The 19,364-nt window shown below is 43.8% G+C and overlaps 1 protein-coding gene across 3 annotated transcripts in view; it reads right to left on the bottom strand.

The window, feature by feature from the left end:
• HMGXB4 (HMG-box containing 4) overlaps window positions 1–18,754 on the bottom strand; it is a 31,210-nt gene extending 12,456 nt beyond the window's left edge. The window contains exons 1-5 of one of the 3 annotated variants that reach the window (XM_084880165.1): window positions 18,676–18,754; window positions 14,109–14,206; window positions 13,346–13,494; window positions 12,972–13,050; window positions 10,910–11,865 (exon numbers count right to left, since the gene is read on the bottom strand). In XM_084880165.1, coding sequence (XP_084736291.1) covers window positions 10,910–11,865; window positions 12,972–13,050; window positions 13,346–13,494; window positions 14,109–14,139 — 1,215 coding nt within the window. In that variant the 5' untranslated portion in view covers window positions 14,140–14,206; window positions 18,676–18,754. Of the gene's footprint in view, window positions 1–10,909; window positions 11,866–12,749; window positions 12,865–12,971; window positions 13,051–13,345; window positions 13,495–14,108; window positions 14,207–18,675 lie in introns of those variants that run through there. The other 2 variants (XM_084880166.1, XM_084880167.1) reach the window with 2 other exon arrangements.
• Between the last annotated feature and the right edge of the window lie 610 nt (window positions 18,755–19,364).

The raw sequence follows: 19,364 nt of genomic DNA, 5'->3' as shown, positions 1-19,364 counted from the left end.
TAAAATTAAAGATGATATACCATTATGCATTCCATTTTACAACTATCCACAGACCGAGCGGGAAAAAAGTTGTTTTCCTACCTAAGAAGATTCATTAGATAGCACCTGTCTAAACCTTTCATTTGAGGACAAAAAAAGGGAAACTCAGAAAGTAGTATTTTGCTTATTGTTATGACACCACCAGAATAAGTACCACATAGGTAGCCTGGGCTATGCATTATGGACCAATGAAAGAAAGTTGTCTCCTTACAGAGTAGTTACTATTTAAAAAGAAAACACTATCCTTTTATAATCTTTATCCAATAAACTGAGAGTGTTTAGCATGCTTTCCTTTAAAACTCCGTCTGTAAGCATCGAGGTATGTGGATCAGTCCTCCATCTGCTCCCAACACAGTCCTTCCTGGTCCTGCAGTTATTACGACGAACGTTTGGTGCTTTAAAAGTTACTGGGAACTTTTGTTTCCCTTAAGTGTCAGATTTTATGACAAAAACAAACCAACAAACAACACTGTCCCGTTTCTTGACTTTAGAGTTGCGTATTGTTTTAACCTGAGTGTACACTTTATTCACCTTAGTTCTTAATGCTGTTTCATAAAATAATTATCCTCAAAGGCCAAAGACTGGCAGAGACTGATGACAATAAAAAACTTATGTGATGGCTATGACTTTAATTCCAAAAGGAATTCTAATTTTCAATGGGTGACAAATGGGAGGGATTGGAGGATAGGTGAAAAATGGGAAGGGACTAAGAAGCACAAATTGCTAGTTATAAAAAGTCACGGGATATAAAATACATACAGCATAGAGTGAATCATACTGTAGTAACTACGTAAGGTGTCAGGTGGGTCCTAGACTTATCCAGGGGATCATTTCATAAGTTAAATAAACATCTAATCAAACATAAACTAATATAACTAATAGAATACTGTATGTCAAGTAACTGAAAAATTAAAAGATAATGAACAAAAGCAATTCTGAAACCATTCTGAGAAACAGAAGCTTTCCTGATAGCTTCCAAAGTGCTTTCAATGAGACAGCACTTCTTTGGATATGAAAATTGTGGCATGTTTGTTACAAATTCAGCTTCAAAAGTTTTAAACTGCCAAACCGGTTTGGCTCAGTGGATAGAGCATCAGCCTGCGGACTGAAGGGTCCCAGGATCGATTCCAGCCAAGGGCATGTACTTTGGTTGCAGTCACATCCCCTGTGGGGGATGTTCAGGAGGTGGCTGGTCGGTGTTTCTCTCTCATAGATGTTTCTAGCTCTCTATCCCTCTCCCTTCCTCTCTGTAAAAACTCAATAAAAATATATATATTTTAAAAAAAGTTTTAAACTAATAATTTTAAATAGCTTAGCCATAGGCCTGCCAATTACTGGAGTACATGATGAAAGAATCTGTGGAAGTCTATACTTAAGACACATCTTTCTCAACCGTAGAATCAATCTCACTATTAAATATTGACAATAGAAAGAATATGTGCTTGAGAGAGTTCATAGCTCATTTGGTCATATTTTTAAACAAACATGGAGTTTTAGCAATATTTTCTCAAACATGATATAATACTGTAGAAGTTTTCACGCTCCCTATTCCCCCAGGCCATCTAAAGCTAGAACATAAAATTAAAACTTGACAAAATTAAACACAACTCCTGGCCAATATATTAGCTCCAAATCCACTTATAAAGAAAGGGTTCCTCTTGAACCTTCTAAAGGACTTTATTCAGTTATGTAGAAAATAAACTAGCATTCATTGGGTACCTGCACTGGGTGGGGTGAGTTCTTAAGAGGATGAGCTCACATTCTAAGGCAGGTAAAGCAGCACAAAACAGTAGAAAAACACAGTAGAGCTTAAAGGCCCACCATCTTTCCCTTATACTAATTATCTGACCCTGAATAAAACATATAGTGGAGAGCTCTTCTACAATAATAGTGCCAGGGACGGGTAAGAATGGCCTACAGCCAAGACGGTGAGGTTGGAGGAGAGCAAACACATTGGAAAGGAGGGAGAAGTGACAGGGTTGAGCAGAGATCGTGTGGCAAAATGGAGAGAGCGGGGCTTTGGAGGCCAGCAGATCCAAGTTAGCATCCTGATCATACTCTTCGCTAGTTACACACATTCATTTCCCCGAGCTTTAGTTCCCTATGAGTCAAACTTGGAAAATGCCATTTTTATGCAAAGGTGGGAATTAATTGGACAGTGTCTGGCACTTCAGGAGATACTCAGTAATATTATTTATGTGATAGGCAGGAATCCAAGATGGCTCCCACGATTTCCACCCCCTGACTGACAAGGCCTATCTAATGCCCTTCCCTGGAGTGTGGGCAGGACGGTGACTGCGAAGGGACACTGACTCCCACGTTTCTTGTAAGTGGGATGGCAGGTGGGATAAAGGTCCCAGTGAGTGACTCTGAGTCAGCCATTACGACTATCCAGTGTGGGCCTGACCTTATTAGGTGAGCCCATGAGGGAAACAAGATGCAACAGCAGACACTCCTGCTGGCCTTGGACTTGAAGAAAACAGATGCCATGAGTTCCACATCGGCAACAAACTAGACGCTGCCACCAGCCTGAGGAGCTGCCAACACCTGGCAGAGCCCTCGCCTCAGGTGAGAACCTGGACGGGTCCCAGGCTCAGCCTGAGCCGAGCCCAGCTGACTTCTGGGAGATAACAGAGAAATGCTGTGGTAATTGGTTATGCTACAACAGAAATCTACTGAATTCCTTTCTATTCCCTGCCTTTTTCCAAATAGAACTTGTGGCATCCAAAAAGCCAATACAAGCTTTTACACACACAGAAAACAGCAGCACGGTCTTTACTTAAAACTTTTCATTTAAATAGTAAAGGTCCCATTTCACTCTTCTGTTGGTGCAGCCAGCCCTGTTTAAAGAGGTTAGAATGCTGGGTGCAGCTTCTCCTTCATTAATTTTATAGCAGCTTCACATCCCCAAATGCTCTAAGTGTTCTAATAAGACCCAATGGAGCAGCACTACACACACCGCACACCAAGCTTACCCAAGTTCTATATTTAGCTGAGAGAGAAAGAGAGAGAAAGAGAGAAAAGAGAGAATATAAATGTGTGAGGACTGGACTGATCAGTCTGGGGATTCCTCTCTAAACCTATTCCTCGGTGTGTGTGAGGGGATAAACCTGCTTCCCCAGAGAGTTCCTGTGTGACTCTCTCAAGGTGTGCAACTCACTACCAACCAAGTGTAGCTAACATTAAAAATAATAAAAGGCCGAAACCGGTTTGGCTCAGTGGTAGAGCGTCGGTCTACAGACTGAAGGGTCCCGGGCTCGATTCCGGTCAAGGGCATGTACATTGGTTGCAGGCACATCCCCGGTAGGGGGCGTGCAGGAGGCAGCTGGTCTATGTTTCTCTCTCATCGATGTTTCTAACTCTCTATCCCTCTCTCTTCCTCTCTGTAAAAAATCAATAAAATATATTTAAAAATAATAAAAGGATGGCTCCTGCCAATGACTTCACTGGTGCGGAAGACAGGAAATCTAGCTGCACTGGGCTGGCATTCTGTCGGACTCAGGACCTGCTGGCCTTCATTGTGGAGTCTTCCTAGGACATTTTCAAGGGAAACTGACTAACAGCTTTCACCTTATGTGCTGACCTTCGAATCTAATCACTGCACAAGATGCAACTTCAGTCTGTGCACTGAAGTTCCCAATTAAAATGAATGGTTAAACTTTCTCCAGGGCACAGACATTTTTATAAATTAGTAGTTAGAAACACACAATGGATGCTCTCTACACATACAAAACATTCCCACGTAATTCTAAAGGCAAGGCCAGTTATTTCTAGTCTAGACTTTCTCAAGCAAGTATTGCAAGTGATCCACAGTGGATCTGGAATAACATGGACTGCCCTTTAATAAAATGTTAATATTTTGAAAACTTGGATACATTAGTACTAATTGTAGCAAATGACTTGTAACAAGTCCACTTACTGTGACTCACAATGTTGTAATTTTACAGCCAGAATATCCTTTTAAATGTTTGAAGACATTTGTCACAGTATCAAGATCTTTCAAAGAGCAACTTCTTAATGGTCTTTATAAAACAGTCCTGCTTAATTAACTCTTTGGGGTCTTAGACTCTGAGAATATGATAAAAACTACTCTTCAAAACTTCTCATGACTAGTTTAAAAAAGGCTTTTAAAGGATAAACTTTCTGAGAGTTAAGTCAAAACGTAACTTAGAAATCTTAAAAATAGAACCTGGTTTTCTTCTGCTAATGACAGGGTCCGATCTCTTCATTAATGGAATAGTGCAGGAGACACCTGTGGAAATTAAGCCTTTTAACAACCCTACTAGGTGGTGCCATCACCACTGCCATTTTAAACACGGAGGGGAAACAGAGATTCACAGTCACATATCTATGGAGTGGCAGGGCCAGCATCTGAACTCAGTCTGGCTTTGGAGCCCGTACTCATAACCATGACAACCACTGATGCTCTTGTGAATGAACTGGACTGAGATCCCTAAGTCTGATCTGGCTAAAGGACGGAGTGCAAAGTAAGGCTTTCACACCAATGCTTTTATTTTGACCATTCTGAATGTAAATCTTTCTAAAATATACTCTGTACTTCTGCCTCTCATAATACTGCACTTACTACAATTTAAATACTTTCTGTATAGTGGAAAGAGAATGGAACCTGCCATCAGAAAAACCTGGGTTCCCATTCCTACTCTGCCACTAAATAGATGTGTCCTGGGGCAGGTGATTTCACTTTATTTGGCTTACTTCTGTGAAATGGAGATAATATGGACACTTCATTGGGTTCTTGTAAAAATTCATTGATATACCTTAGATTAAAAAACTTAGTGTAGTGCTGAGAATACTCTAGAGCACATGTGTCAAACACAAGGCCCGCGGGCCAAATCCAGCCCGCCAGGCCTTGCAATGTGGCCTGCACCGCGCTGTCATCACTGCATTCCGCTGTCAGTTTATGACATTGTCAGTTTATGACTGTTCAGTAAACCATTCGGCCCGCAATTTAGGCTGGATTTTAGATTTTGGCCCCTTCTCTGATTGAGTTCGACACCCCTACTCTAGAGTAAAACCTCTACAAATATAGCTATTACTATCGTAATTTACTAATTCTTTCTCAGCTCCACCCTCTTCCTTAATTCATTTTTGGCCTCAAGATTCGGCTCAGATGACAGCTCCCCAAGAAACCTTCTCTGACACCTCCAGCTCTCCTCACACTCCCCAGCAACTGTCTCTGCTGAGGTCCATCACACCCAACACTTTCCATCCTCTCTTACTACACCAAGGCTGACACTACCCCACTTATCTTTGTCCACTGCACCTGGCAAGTGCCTGAGTATTCAGTAAGAAAGACTCAGTGGTGTGCATGAAAGGCCAGTGTGCACTCATTTGTATTACCTCATCCAATCTTCACAACACCTTGCAGGTGCAGAAGCTGAGTCCCAGAGCGCTATTCCACAAAGAACAGGCTCAGAGAGGCCACGTGATTCATCTCTGGGCAATGTTACTCCCCACAACACTCCTAAAGGGCTCCCAGAAGCTGCAGAAACTCGCTTTAGAACATCTGCCTTTGCTCCTTAGAGACCCTGTTTTGGTTCTTAACTGTTTCCAAATAGGTTAGATAGTGCAGAGGTTGCTTCCTAAAAGCTGGGTGTTATATTAAAAAAACAAAGCAAAACAAAACCAAAACCATAAAAGCATAGTTTCCTTGTTTAGTCTAATGTGATTAGCGGTTGAAAAGGTTGTTAAAAGATGCTTTCATTTTATGCTTTTGAAGAATTTAAGCTACTGTTTACTGAGCCGCGCCTTGTGCTAAGTGTGTTCCGTGTATCACCTAGTTTAGTCTCAGTAACCTCACTGGAAGTGAGGAAGCAATCTCAAGTGGACAAGGCCAAAATAGCAGAACAAGAATCTAAGTCTGCTGAATGTTAGTCCAAGCTTTCATTGTATTTCCTTATACTCCGCCTCTTCAATTTAAAAACATCTTTACCTACCTCTTAGTAGGACTAATCTCAGACAGCAGCACAATATATTGGTTTCCTCTCACCTACAACCAACCTTTTAGCTTTGTCAAAATGTATTATGGCCCTGGGTAGCCATCTCTTAAAGCAGGGGTCCTCAAACTTTTTAAAGTGGGGGCCAGATCACGGTCCCTCAGAGAGCTGGAGGGCCGGACTATATGAACTACTAATTCCTACTGTAACACCTCGGCTGCGCTCACTGCCCAAAAAACCTGGCGGGCAGGATCAGACTCCCCTGGGGGCTGCATGTGGCCCGCGGGCCATAGTTTGAAGACCCCTGTCTTAAAGTTTTAAAAAGGCATGTGGCAGAATGGAAAGAGTACAGGATTGCGGTTAAAGAAACCCATTCTGACTCCACGCCTTTTCAGCTTTCTCCTCAGCCAAATGGTACCTACCAGTCAAGACTGCTATGTATGTAAAATACCTAGGAAAGCCTGGCACACAGCAGGCACTCAGGAGATGGTAGGTACTAGCTTTCACCACTCACTGCTGCTGGTCAGCTTCAGTCTTACCAACAAAGAATGTATACAGTGCCATCACAAGTCTAATTATAGCTCAGAATTTAGCTTAGCAGATTGGCAACAATGCCTGGGTGTGCCAGGCAGCAGGCCACCTGGCTAGCCTTAGTTTGCTTAGAGAAAATGTGGACATTCTAGAAATGCATTTAACTAAAGGGCACGTCTCTGAAGAGGCAATGTTATTGTGAGTGGCAGTGGGTAGGCTTTGTGATTTAATAAAACTTTGAAATGTTATGATGTTCTGTTCCTCCTGTATACACACAAAAGCTTCCACTCTAGTGGGTGATCTGTAAGGGGAGTCATTAATAATGACTTATATAATCTTGCAGAGAATAACCATGCTCACATTTGCAGTGAGCTCTTTTATTCACTAGTTACACTCAGTGAACCATGTTTTATGGTTTCACCAACCACTTGTGTCTCCTGCATAAACGGAAAACGTACAAATGAGCAGACAGATACACCAAAGGAAGTCATATATTAAAGAGTAATCCTGGATAAGTAACACAAGGAATGCTCAAGGCTGCTCAGTGAGTTTAGCTGAGTATGTTAGTAAATAGTGAACATATAACCACTTTTCTGTACTTAATACAAGAAATACATTCAGGAAAGTAAGATCACGCTTTTTTACTTTCTGGCTATTAGCATTGTAGAAAAGTCATGTTTGGGGGGAATGTTTCTTGTTTTGACACCAAAAATGTATACCTTCCTAATCTTAAAATTTGATTGTTTTAGAATTTGTCTTACTTGGTATATACAAAATGTTTCCTTTAATTAAAAACTGCTGTGCTACCAAAATAAATAAATAAATAAATAAATAAATAAATAAATAAATAAATAAAATTAGCATGTGATTTCTCTACTCCTTCTTAGAAAGCAAGATTCAACAACAAAGATACAAACAAGCAAGCACCCACTTCCCAAATAGAACTAAACACTGAAAATTTTACCTGTCACCAGGGAGCTAGTCCAATTTCCCTTCTTTCTATCAGTCAAAATTCTCCAGTGAGGGCTCCACCCCAGCTGCCTTCGCTTCTCACTATTCCTGAACTCCGCCCAGCTGGCTCCCATTCTTCCCCATGACACGTAACAATGTGTCCGCTCTACATGGGACCATCTCCTCCGAGACTGCCTGTCTCCTCACTGCCGCCACACTGACCCCTCTCTGGTTTTCCTCCAACACAACTTCTCCCTCTTCCTTCGCCAGTGCTCTCAGGTGAGAATTCAACAAGATTCTGCTCTGGGCTCTATGCCCTCCCGTCCACTCACATATTTCATTTACTGCACAGGAGCATCCAACTTCTAACCCTAGTTTCAATCGTTCTACTGAATTCTAGGTCTCGCATTTCCATTGCTCTCTGGAAATTCTAGTGAGATGATTATAACAAGGAATATTTATGAAGTGTCCACTATGTGCTGAGCATTGTGAGAAGCCAAAGTTCCCTAACTTTGTTGGTTCATGGTGCCTACGTGAGTTTTCACATGATACTTGCTTTTGATCAAAGCAATTACAGAAAACCCAGCTTTGAAAAGATGTGGCTTTATTCAAAGAAATGTACAGAAGATACTGAAGCTGTGAATTACTTTGAGATAGTAATTCACAAGGTTTCTGACAGATGTCAAGTACTGCTGTTTCTTAGAAAATTGAATATATTTAAAATGCCTAATGGTGCCCCTTTGAGTTTGCGGTGGCACCTTGCCATACTGAAGCCCTAAACTCATCCCCATGCATTATCTCACTCAATCTTTAGGGGTCCTGCTAGAGCCTATTGCCACCCCCAGCTTACAGATGCTGAAGCTGTGTGGCTTGTACAACATCGCAGAGCTTGTCAGTGGCAGAGCCAGGATTTGAACCCAAGTGGTTTGGCTCCAGAGCTCAATATCTTAGCCACTTAGATATGCTGAATCTCTTGATGCTTGGATCTTAACAGTCAACCTAACTTATCTTCTCCCAAACCAGCCAGTCTTCTTGCTTCCTATTTTCATAACAGTCCTGGTCACAGACTCTAAGGGAGAAAGGGGACAGAGACCTTCAGCATTTCTACAGTTGGCTCTCCAGTCTCTGCTCGCTGTAGATTGAGGGAACAGGATTCCTGAAACATTTCGTTCTACAGTGGTTCTTAACATTCCTAATGCTGCGACCCTTTAATACAGTTCCTCATGTTGTGGTGACTCCCAACCATAAAATTATTTTCATTGCTACTTCATAACTGTAATTTTGCAGTTACACAGGTTGAGAACCGCTAGCAGGGTCGCCTAAGACCATCAGAAAACACAGATATTTACATTACGATTCATTAACAGTAGCAAAATTACAGTTATGAAGTAGCCACAAAAATAATTTTATGGTTGGGGGTCACCACAACAAGAGGAGCTGTATTAAAGGGTCTTGGCATTAGAAAGGTTGTAGGTAGTTCTTTTTTATACTGAAATAAAACCCAGGAAAGGGTATTTGTTTAAAGTTTCAGAGAAGTTTAAAAAGCACGCTATTTGTTGGATAAATTATTACATTTAAAGTATGACTGCTTCAGGTTTGGACAGTCACAATCAAATACTGACTCATAATAAGACTTTTATTCTAACTATAATTCTTTTTCACTAGCAACTGCTAGCCACACGGGGGAAATTACAACTAACTCTCTACAACTGAGGAGATTATAATTTTACTTTCCAAGGTACACAGGTTCAAAACCTTAAGGGGCATCTTTACGCTCATTTGTATTTCTGGCTTCCCAGATCCAAGCCCAGGGGCCAGACCATGCCAGTTTCCCCTTCGGTCGCTCCTGAACCTGTCTCCCATTTTATTTCTAGCAGCTTTGACAACTGACTTTGGACCAGAATAAGCTTCTGGATTGTCTGTCTCAAGTCTCTCTTCAGTCTAAACCACCTGGTACAGCTCTATCATTTTATTCTGAAATGATCATTTAGAGCAGTGGTCGCCAACCGGTGGTCTGTGAGGTTGGAAAAGTTGGTGACCGCTGATTTAGATCTAACCTCTGCGCATAACCCCAAAGTGCCCACTGCCAAATCCTCTATTTTGGAATTTAAAACTCTACCATTTGCTCCCAACCTGCGTTTTTCAATACATATTTTCAACAACATATTCACTCATTTGACATATCACAAAATGCTTACCAAGGATATAAGGCATTGAAGGCACTATTAAGGTGACTAAGACAGCCCCTGCGGAGTTAAAACACCTGTAAGAAGCTAATAATCTTTAACAGGGGAAATGGAACCTGCACAAAGATGGCAGTAGGTGCAATAAGGGAGAGACAGCAAGGTGTTGTGAGAGTTCAGAAGTTAATTCTGATCCTGGCTGGGTTTGTCAGTTGGTTAGAGAGCCCCAATATGCTAAGGTTGTGGGTTCAATCTCCAGTCAGGGCACATACAAGCAACCAATGAATGGATAAATAAGTGGAACAACAAATAGATGTGTATCTGTCTCTCTCTCTCAAATCAATCAAGAAGTTAATTCTGACCGGAGGGACTGAAGTCTTAGCAGATGGCATTTGTTTAAGTCTTGAAGGGAATGCACAGCTTCAACATGTGAGAAGGGAAGGAGGCTCAGAAGAAAATGAGCAGAGGAACGGAGGTAAGAATGTGCGGGAAACAAGTTCAGTTCTCACACAGTGCATGGTAGCACGTAGTGTTGAGTTTGGGTTGAGTGACAGGAAATGGGGAATACAGAGAGAGATAAAAGAGGAGATGCAGGTTTGGGGGGTGAGAACTGCCCAAGCCATTCAGGTAGATAGATTTATCAGGCAGCTAGAAACACAGGACTGGAATTCAGTAGTTCTGCAATGCTACTTCCTAAACATCTCTGCCTCCATGAGTTCCCTTCCACTGACATCCTTCTTCAAGCTTTCTCTGACCACCCTACCTATGCTTGACTCAATGGGACAACTACTCCATCAAGAAAAACCATGAATAATTAAGATTGCTGTTTTATCAGACAGACTCAGCCATTGGTAATATTTTATACTTTGTATCATTCCAAGAGATTTACCTTGCTACATTCCCAGTGGTTCACCTCGGCTGCTTATTTCCACATCTATCTACTATTAGCAAGGACAAACCTGCTTCTCTCTCTCTGTCTGTCTCTCTGTCTCTCTAAATCCTCACCTGAGGATATGTTTGTTTGTTTTTAAATGATTTGAGAGAGAGAGAGAGAGAGAGAGAGAGAGAGAGAAACATCAATGTGAGAGAGAACCATGGATCAGTTAGTTGCCTCCTGTACACGCCCCGGACCCGGTATCGAACCAGTGACCCTTCCATGCATGGGATGATGCTCCAACCAGATGGAGACAGGGCCCTGCTTCATCTAACCCCACCACACCTTAGAAAATGGGGTTTTCTAAGTTTTACCTTTTCTCCTCTTTCTCTCTCTCTATCCTTCTCCTCTTTTTTCTTTTTTTTCTCACTGTGCCCATCAGTGTGGAGGCCAGGAAGCGGCGGGGGAGGGGCAGCGGCTGCAGGGTAGGGGACGCTGGGAGGAGGGCCAGGAGTCATGGTGACCTCTCCCACCACTGCGGCAGAAAGTCCTGAACTTCTCTTGGACTTGGAATGGCGTTTCTCCTTATGCTTCTCCTTGTCCTTCTTCTTTTTGCTTTTCTTTGACTTCTTTTTCTTCTTGATTTCCCGGTAGGAATCATCTATCACCAACTCACCGGCCTCTAGCTCCCCTCCAGAGGTTGAGTCTGATTCTCCTAGGGCAGGCTCAAGCCCTGAAAGTTCCAGATTAGAACTGTGGGATTCTGGGAACTGGGAGGCATCAGACCCACCGCCTTCAGGGCCAGAAGAGGAATGTGGGTCTGAGGATGACTTGTGCTTCTTCCGGGCTGTTTTCAGGAAGCTCTGTAACTCGTGTCCTAGGAGTAAAGCACCTTGCTCATCCCGAGCTGATTTCTTAGAGGGCTTTTTCACAGCCCCTTGCTGAGAGGGGCACTGAAGAGACTCCTCATCCACTGAGCTGCTCCCTTTCTCCTTTGGTGAGAGAATGAGCTTCATCTTTAAGCCGTCAGGCTCCCGGAGGGTCAGTGTCTCAGTATTCACATAGAGCGGTTTCATTTTTTTCGATTTGTGGGAACCCCCATCCTCCAGGGACAGTTCCCCACTGTTCCCACTTATTTTCTTCCTGTGGTGGTCCTTTCTGCTCTCCGAGTGACCAGAAGAACTAGAGGACTTTTCCCCTGACTTCTTGGAGGACTTGGAGCCTGCGGCCAGCGGGGAAGTGATAGCTTTCAGCAGGTCCATAGCTGTATCGGCAGCTTGCGGGCTGGACCTTTTCTTTTTCTTCTGTGACGATTCCAAAGACGAAATATCTAGAAATAACCAAGAGAAGTAGTGTCCACGTGACAAAGCAACTTCCAACAAGTTTCCCCTCCACTCCCCCGCCCCAAACACCCAACTAACACGAGGAAGAAGCCAACAGGAGTGATTTAAGGGGAGGTCCTTCAACAGATTCCTAACATTCAGAGAGGATGCCCTGTGCTTCTTGGCCTGGTAGACTCTGCCTCTGTCCCTGGAGACAGTTCTCGCCACTACAGCTGTTTCTCTTCACTGAGTCTTCACCAGCAACCACAGAGAGCACAACCAGAACAGACTGTAGCTGTGGGATTCTGAGGACAGGTGACCCTTGAACAACATGGTGTGAACTGCAGGGGTCCACTTATATATGGATTTTTTTTCAATAAATACTATAAATGTATTTTCTCTTGCTTATGATTTCCTTAATAACATTGTCTTTTCCCTTGCTTACTTTATTGTAAAGTATGTAATACATATAACATACAAAATATGTGCTGACTGTGTATGTTATTGGTAAGGCTTCTGGTCAATAATAGGCAATTATTAGATGAATTTTCGGGAAGTTAGAGTTATATGTGGATTTTCATCTGTGTGGGAGTCAGTGCCCCAAACCCCCACGTTGTTCAAGGGTCAACTAGAGTTACCATTTAGGTTTACTGCAGGCAGAACATTGTTTGTTTCTGTGTTTAGGACAAACCCATTCTAGTTAAGAGTTAGTCTTGTCAGCTATGTGCATAATACAGCTAAGAAAAGGTGGTCTGTGAGCAGATGTTCCCTGGATTGAGAATTAACCCGCAGGTGCAGGCCAGGGGGCCCAGGACTACTCATGGCAAAAGGGATGCTAGATAACATTGGGCACAAGATAAGTGGGTGATTGGGGAGAGAAGGAACCTGGTACCTGGTGTATCACAAATGAAGACTGTTCTTCTATGCTGAATCCTCCAAAATACCAGCCCTCCACCTCTCTCCTCCTTCACACTGGTTTATCGGCACTCAGAACAAGAACCACTGTCCTGTTAAATAGGCCACTGAGTCAGCAACATCTGGATCCCTTTCCCCTACCCCGACTCCAAGAACCAGAGATGTGTCTGTCCCACCGGTCGCCCTTTCCCGTCCTCACCTCCATAGTAGTAATCATCAGAAGAGTGCTTCCTCTTCTTCTTGTGCGTGTCCGTCCCCAAGAAGTAAAAGTCACTGTCCTGGAATCAGAGAGGAAGAAGTGGCCAATGAATAGGATGATGAGGCAAAAGTAGCTTGGAACCAATCTTGTTTTTCGATCATTTCTGACTTCGGAAAACAAAGTAAAATAAATTAAAAAAAAAAAAAAAAGATATTAAAATGTTGGGTTTTTCTTTTTAAAAGCTTTTTTTTCTTTTTCTTTCTTTTTTTTTTTTCTTTTTAAATGCTTTTCAAAAGAAATTCTTTCCCCAACTATTAGGAAATACCATATGTGATAAGTTTAAAACTTTCCTAATTCAAATGTTTAGAATTTACCTTTAACTTCTTCTTGGAAGAATTCCTGACCTGAGCAGCGATTTCTTCCTCTTCCCTTAAAAAATCTTTGTAAGAACGTTTCTTCTCTCGTTGGCTTCTGCCAGCTGCTAGTCCTATGTCCTCAAAGCTGTGATCACCATCAAAGCAATCTGAGAGGCACCGGTTCGAGAAGGAAAGGAAATGAGAAAGTCAAGTAAGTAATAAGCAAATCACATCTGTAATGCAACTGTCCCTCCGTTTCCAAAATAAAAAGACGTTTCAGTAAGTCCCCTGGGACACTGTTTCTTGAAGACCTGGCTGCAAAGACAAGAATCAAACCTGAAGAAGCAATACGTCTATGCTATGCACAGGCCCACTGTGCGTTCTCAGACATGGTTCTCAGCTGTGACTTGGCAGGCGGACACCACTTGCAGAGATACGGCTGGAATGAACAAGGATTCGCGTGCTGTGCTGCTCTGTGGGAGTCCATCCAATGTGTGGTTCCTACCCCCAGACCCTGCGCATGGAGCTGGCAAGGACCACGAGTGCTGCAGGGGATCGCCCCAATACGCTACGTTTCAGACTCTTGTGTTGGAACCCTGTATTGATGTTCGTTCCATGGGCCCAGGCTGGGGTCTGGGGATGACGTGGAGGCTTAACAGTGCTCTGGATCATCACTTGGGAGTCCAGGCTGGGATGGCCAATCCTGGTCTCTAGGTCCATGGGCTGCAAGGATTGAAGAGGACACACCCTTTGGAATGCTTCTCAGATTAAGGGGTCATACCTTCTTTCTTCACGGCGTCATCATAAGCCATGGCGTTCCTGCAGGGCCTTTGAGAAGTGTCACCGAGTCCAGGCTCCTTCCCGCCTACAGGACCAGGCCTGAGAAACAAAGAAGGAAAACCTTCCTGTAACGCGAAATCACTGTGGAGATGCAACCTTCCAGCTGGAAATGCGTGGTGATCCAAGGGCAGGCTGGGAGGGCGGCAAGAAATGAAGGAGCATTTTGTCACTTCCTCGTTCTGTTTGTACACATAGTGGGGTTGAAGCTGTCGGAAGTGCACTTGCCTTAATTCGATTTGATTCATGAATTAAAGTTGTTGTTTGAGGAAGTATATAAAATACCGCCCACATAAAAATTAATGAGAATTTCTGAAATGCCAACAGGACTGATAACACTGAGATAGAGTAAACACCGACATTAAGTCAGAGGGATAGGTTCAGCAGGGTTACGAAATGCAGATAAAGCAGGATGCGGAGGAAGACAGATTGGCCACATTTGAGACCATAAAGTCCTACCATTTGGATTGGCAACAGGCTAAAATCTACTGCATTGCCGTTTAGACAGATATAATGATGACATTAAGATATTAAAGATCTTGGAAGCATATATATATGTATATATATAAATAATTATTTTTATTGATTTCAGAGAGGGAGAGGGAGACAGAAACATCAATCATGAGAATCATTGATCGGCTGCTTCCTGCACACCCAGTGCTGGGGATCGAGCCCACAACCTGGGCACATGCCCATGACGGAATCGAACCTGGGACCCTTAAGTCCACAGGCCAATGTTCTATCCACTGAGCAAAACCAGCTAGGGCTGAAGGATATTTTTCTCATGGATTTTGTTAGGCTATATGAATTTGCTCAAATCACAAAAGTGCAAAAATAGGTACACCTCTTATATTAATTGGCCCTATGACAGCTTTCAACACTTTCAAGCCTTTAACATTTTAAAGGCTAGGTGAAAACAAGGAAGAATGAATATTTGTCAACTGGTGACAAAATATTGATGATCATTAAGATTTTCACTAATCTGAAAAGTTACTGTAATATACAAATTTTATGTATTCAATTTGTTAATATTTTTTGGCATTTAAGTCTACACGTCCATTTTGACTTTGAAGATAACAATCTGTGAACTATACACTAAGATAAAGTTCTTCCAATACTTTAAGGACAGGCAATGTCACAATTCCTTTGCAGGAAATTAAAAAATTATATACTAAATATACTGAAAATGTTCTCATGCAGTTAGAGAAATGCTTAAAAGTTGATCTTAAAAGTTGATCATTTAAGTTTTATTTTACCTGCATTACTACAATGGAATTTAGAAATACTGAAGGACACTTTAATGAGACATTGCCAATCCCTTTATGTAGGTGTGGATAATACTGAGAAAGGTAACTTTTGTAAAAGAAAAGATGAATTTCACTAACAAGGGAAATTTGCAACTTAATAGCAGTCAGAAAAAACACAATGCTCAGATTTGCCTAATTTGAAAGTACAAAGAAAAAAGAAGTATCACCCAGAACGATTTACAAGATTAAGAAACATAAAAAAGCACTTCTTTACTTTTCTAAGAAGTGGAATGAAGAGTGGACTTGGTCAAGGTAAGAGAAGATAGACTGAAGAAAACAATAACAAAATGAACTGAATTATTTTAAAGATAAACTGAATAACTGCTTGCTCAAAGGCCTTTTCTAAGGAAATGAAGGGGATATAAAATTAGATCTCATGTACAAGTATGAGGAGACAAGGTACATAATGTAGCCAGTTTTTAATGTTTGGCATTAAACTTTCTCCAGCAGAAATTACTGTCCTCCTCTTTCCACCGAAGTGTCACTAAATCCAAAAAGGCTGAGGGGAGGGGGAATGTCACAGGGAATTATAGCCATTCATTTAAAAATAGCCTATCATTTCATTGGCCTGAAATATTGAGCTTATTAGAAAAATATATAGATCCCATTAGTTTCTGATAACGCTACGAGATATCGCTGCTTTAGACTTAAAGTTAAATGTTTCCCTTGCCAAATGAATTTTGGCAAAGAATGTTTGAGAAATGGGGAATAAAAATCTTAACTATTCCATCATCAATATGGCCACCATCTGTTGTTAACAACAAAATGCACTTCTATATGAAGCGGAGGCAGGTCCAGAGCCTTATAACCAGGTCTTCCCTTTGGTATCAAAACTAACATAAAAGAGTTGCATAATTGTCAAAATAGAGGTAGGTACCTATGAAGACAGTCTAAGAAAACACTGGCCTCTTACTGCATTATGAAAAAGTGCCCTTGATCACATAACTGACTGCTTTGAAAAATAATCAGTGAATTTAGTTGTGAAAGGGAACATAAAACTAGAAGCTGATCCTCAAAGGCATGATATGTATTAGAATTAGGACTACTACTATTTCAATTTCCATAAAAAAAAACACTGAAGAGCATTTTATAAATTATAGGATTAAATAACCGATAAAAAAAAAAAGAGAGAGAGAATGAGGCCTGAAAGAAGTCCAATTCACTAAAATATTGGGGCAGCCACAAGCTTAGAAAAACAAGAATTAAACATAATGAATGAACTATGTCGCACAGCCAGGCAACTGATGGAGCCTAACTTTCTAAGTACTTTAAAATCAGGATATTATTGCAGCCTAGGGGTTAATTTTGGTTGCTAACTTAAGAAGATGAAACCAGATAAAGAAGTCTCAAGCAACAGTGTGTAAGAAAGGCAGAGTTAGGGCAACACATATATGTAAGATCAGATGATTCCCCATACTCCTTCCGAATGTTGGATATCATCCATGATACATTAAGAGTTCAGGGTTAGGCAGCAGATTGTGAGGATTAATGGAAACTGACATTAAAGTGTTGGCAAATGAAAAACAGGTGTTAACACCCGTTCTATTGAATTCTAAGTTTTGGAGTTTATAACATGTGCAAATTGTCGAATGGCTTTCTGGGGACTTTTCAGGGTGTGAAAAAGCGGAGGCAGAGCTTCTCTTCCCGCAGGTGAGTATTTGCGTCATGTTCGGGCACAGCTTTCTGGATTACCCAAGTAATTAGGAAAATCCAAACTCTCCGGTTGTACTTTGTCATCTTCGAAGCCCAAGTGATAAATACTGAAAACATAAAGTTTCCGAAGGAGATTTTCTCGAGGCAATCTAAGCCATCAGCGGAGAATGTAAACGACCAAGTAAGCCCCCCGAAACCGGGCAGCGAGCGAAATCCCGACATCCAGGTCCAGTCCAGGAGGGGCGCCCCGTCCAAGCCTGCGCGCTCTTCTTCCAGAACTCCTTTCGGGAACTTAAAAGGCCAGTCGGTGCAGGGGAGGAAGTCGCACGTCGAGCGGCTGCCAGTTGCTGCATTTCTGCTGTCCTTACTTCCTAGGGTAGTAGCAGGTACCTTCTCATTTTTTTATTTTATTTATTTTTTGGTCCAGATCTCCTCCGAATCTCAGCACAAGAGCGACTCCCGAGTTCTTGCTACTCCCTTCTCCAAGAACCTACCTGTGCAGCACTCACAGGCCCTGCCAGCTCTGCAAATTGCAGAGATGCCCCCATCCCCGGGGTGGGCACCCAACCCCCCTCATCCCAGTGCCATGGAACGGAACCACGACCACCGCACAGATCGGCGGGCAACATACACAAGTCCAAGATACACCTTTGAACCAGCCTCCTCCCATCAACAGGCTTTCCTCTGGATCCAGCCTGTTTATTTACATATTTATTCTATGAGCAGACATATAACCAGCCACCAGCTTAATTAACCATCGAAAAGAAGGCAGGTCGATATCGCTCCTCTTCTGCGTGATATCGAAAAAAGTGAATGAATCTACAAGTGAATAGCTGTCGGGGTGGGAAATGGGCCCCTTGCGGAGAAGATCAAACTGGGCCACACGCAAAAAGAGTCCACGCGACGCGGGGCTAGGTGCACAGAGCTAGGTGCTCAGAGCCCCCGGGGCTAGGTGCACGGTCCCCACCGCAAACCCACGGGGGCTCTCCCTCCCGGCAGTTTTGCAGCCGCGGCTGGTTCAACCGAGCTCCATGGAGAGGAAAGGAAGTTCCTTGCATCCTCCGCTGCCCGCGAGCACCCAGCCCCTCCCATCGCCCCGGCTCCAGGCCCCGTTCGATTTGACAGTCCCGGGGACCCCCGCACCCCGGGTCCCCAGCCGCGGCGCCGCGGCCCCGACCCGGGTTCTCGCGTCCCCGGCGGCAGCCCGGCGCCCCCGAGGCGGAGACAGCCGGGCAGGGGGAGGGGCGGCCCCGGCCCGCAGGCCCCCGCGGCGGCCGCACGCCCCCTCCCGGCCCCGCAGCTTTCCCGCCTTCCCCGTTTGAACAGCTCCCGCCCGCCTTCCTCCTCCGGCCCGCTCCAGCCCCTCGCCCGGGGCGGCCTGCGGCCGCTACTCCAGTCCCCGGCTCGGCCCCTGGGCTAGGCCGCAGCGGGTCTGGGGCGCCCCCGGAGCCGTGTCGCGGGCCCCGGGCAGCGGGCGGCGGCGGGCCGGGGCCGCCGCCGCCTCGGGATGGGGGCTCGGCCCGGCCTCGTGGGGGCTCCGCTCGCCGCTACCTTCACTCGGCTCGCCTGGATCCCGCCTCCGCGCCGCCGCCCGCCGCCATCTTGGAGCCGGAGAGAAAAGCGCGAGCGGCCAGGGACGCTCAGTCGAGCCCAGAGCGCAGGCTCCGACCCGACGGGGGATCCCGCTGGGGTGAGCGCCGAGCGCATCGAATGCACCGCGCAGCTGGTCGCGCCCGGGAACCAGTGTGTCCCGGGAGTTGGCGTTAATCCTCCCTGCATCCCCCTGATGGGGTTTTTGTCACATTGTACAGATGAGAAACGAGCTCCGAGAGGTTAAGGGACTTGTCTAACGATACACACAGGTCGTTGGAGTGGGAGGCAGGATAGACCTCCAAGGTTTCTGATTCTTAATGCAGCGTTCTTTCCCAAAGACTCTACTGTTTCCTTCAAGATGTTTTTATGCAGGAATTCCCCTCTTTGCAGAACCCAGGTCCGTGCACATTGATAATCAGTGATGCCTATTGGGATTTGAGCATCTACATTTGGGTGTTTGGCGTAGCTGGGGTGGGGCGGAAGAACTTATTTTTGTAGCAGCACACTGTTGAATAATTTGCATGGCAATCGTCTGCATTTCTCCTCACATATTATTTGCATTTCAAAGTTAGAAAGTCTTCAGAGAAATGAAGAAATGTCATACACACAGGAAAGATGGGTTTTTCTGTTTTCCTCTGGAGAATTTG

Source organism: Pipistrellus hanaki (assembly GCF_964339955.1).
Source record: "Pipistrellus hanaki genome assembly, chromosome: 3".
Classification (NCBI taxonomy): domain Eukaryota; kingdom Metazoa; phylum Chordata; class Mammalia; order Chiroptera; family Vespertilionidae; genus Pipistrellus; species Pipistrellus hanaki.
Note: the sequence above shows the minus strand (reverse complement) of the source record. Positions and strands in the feature narration are given on the sequence as shown.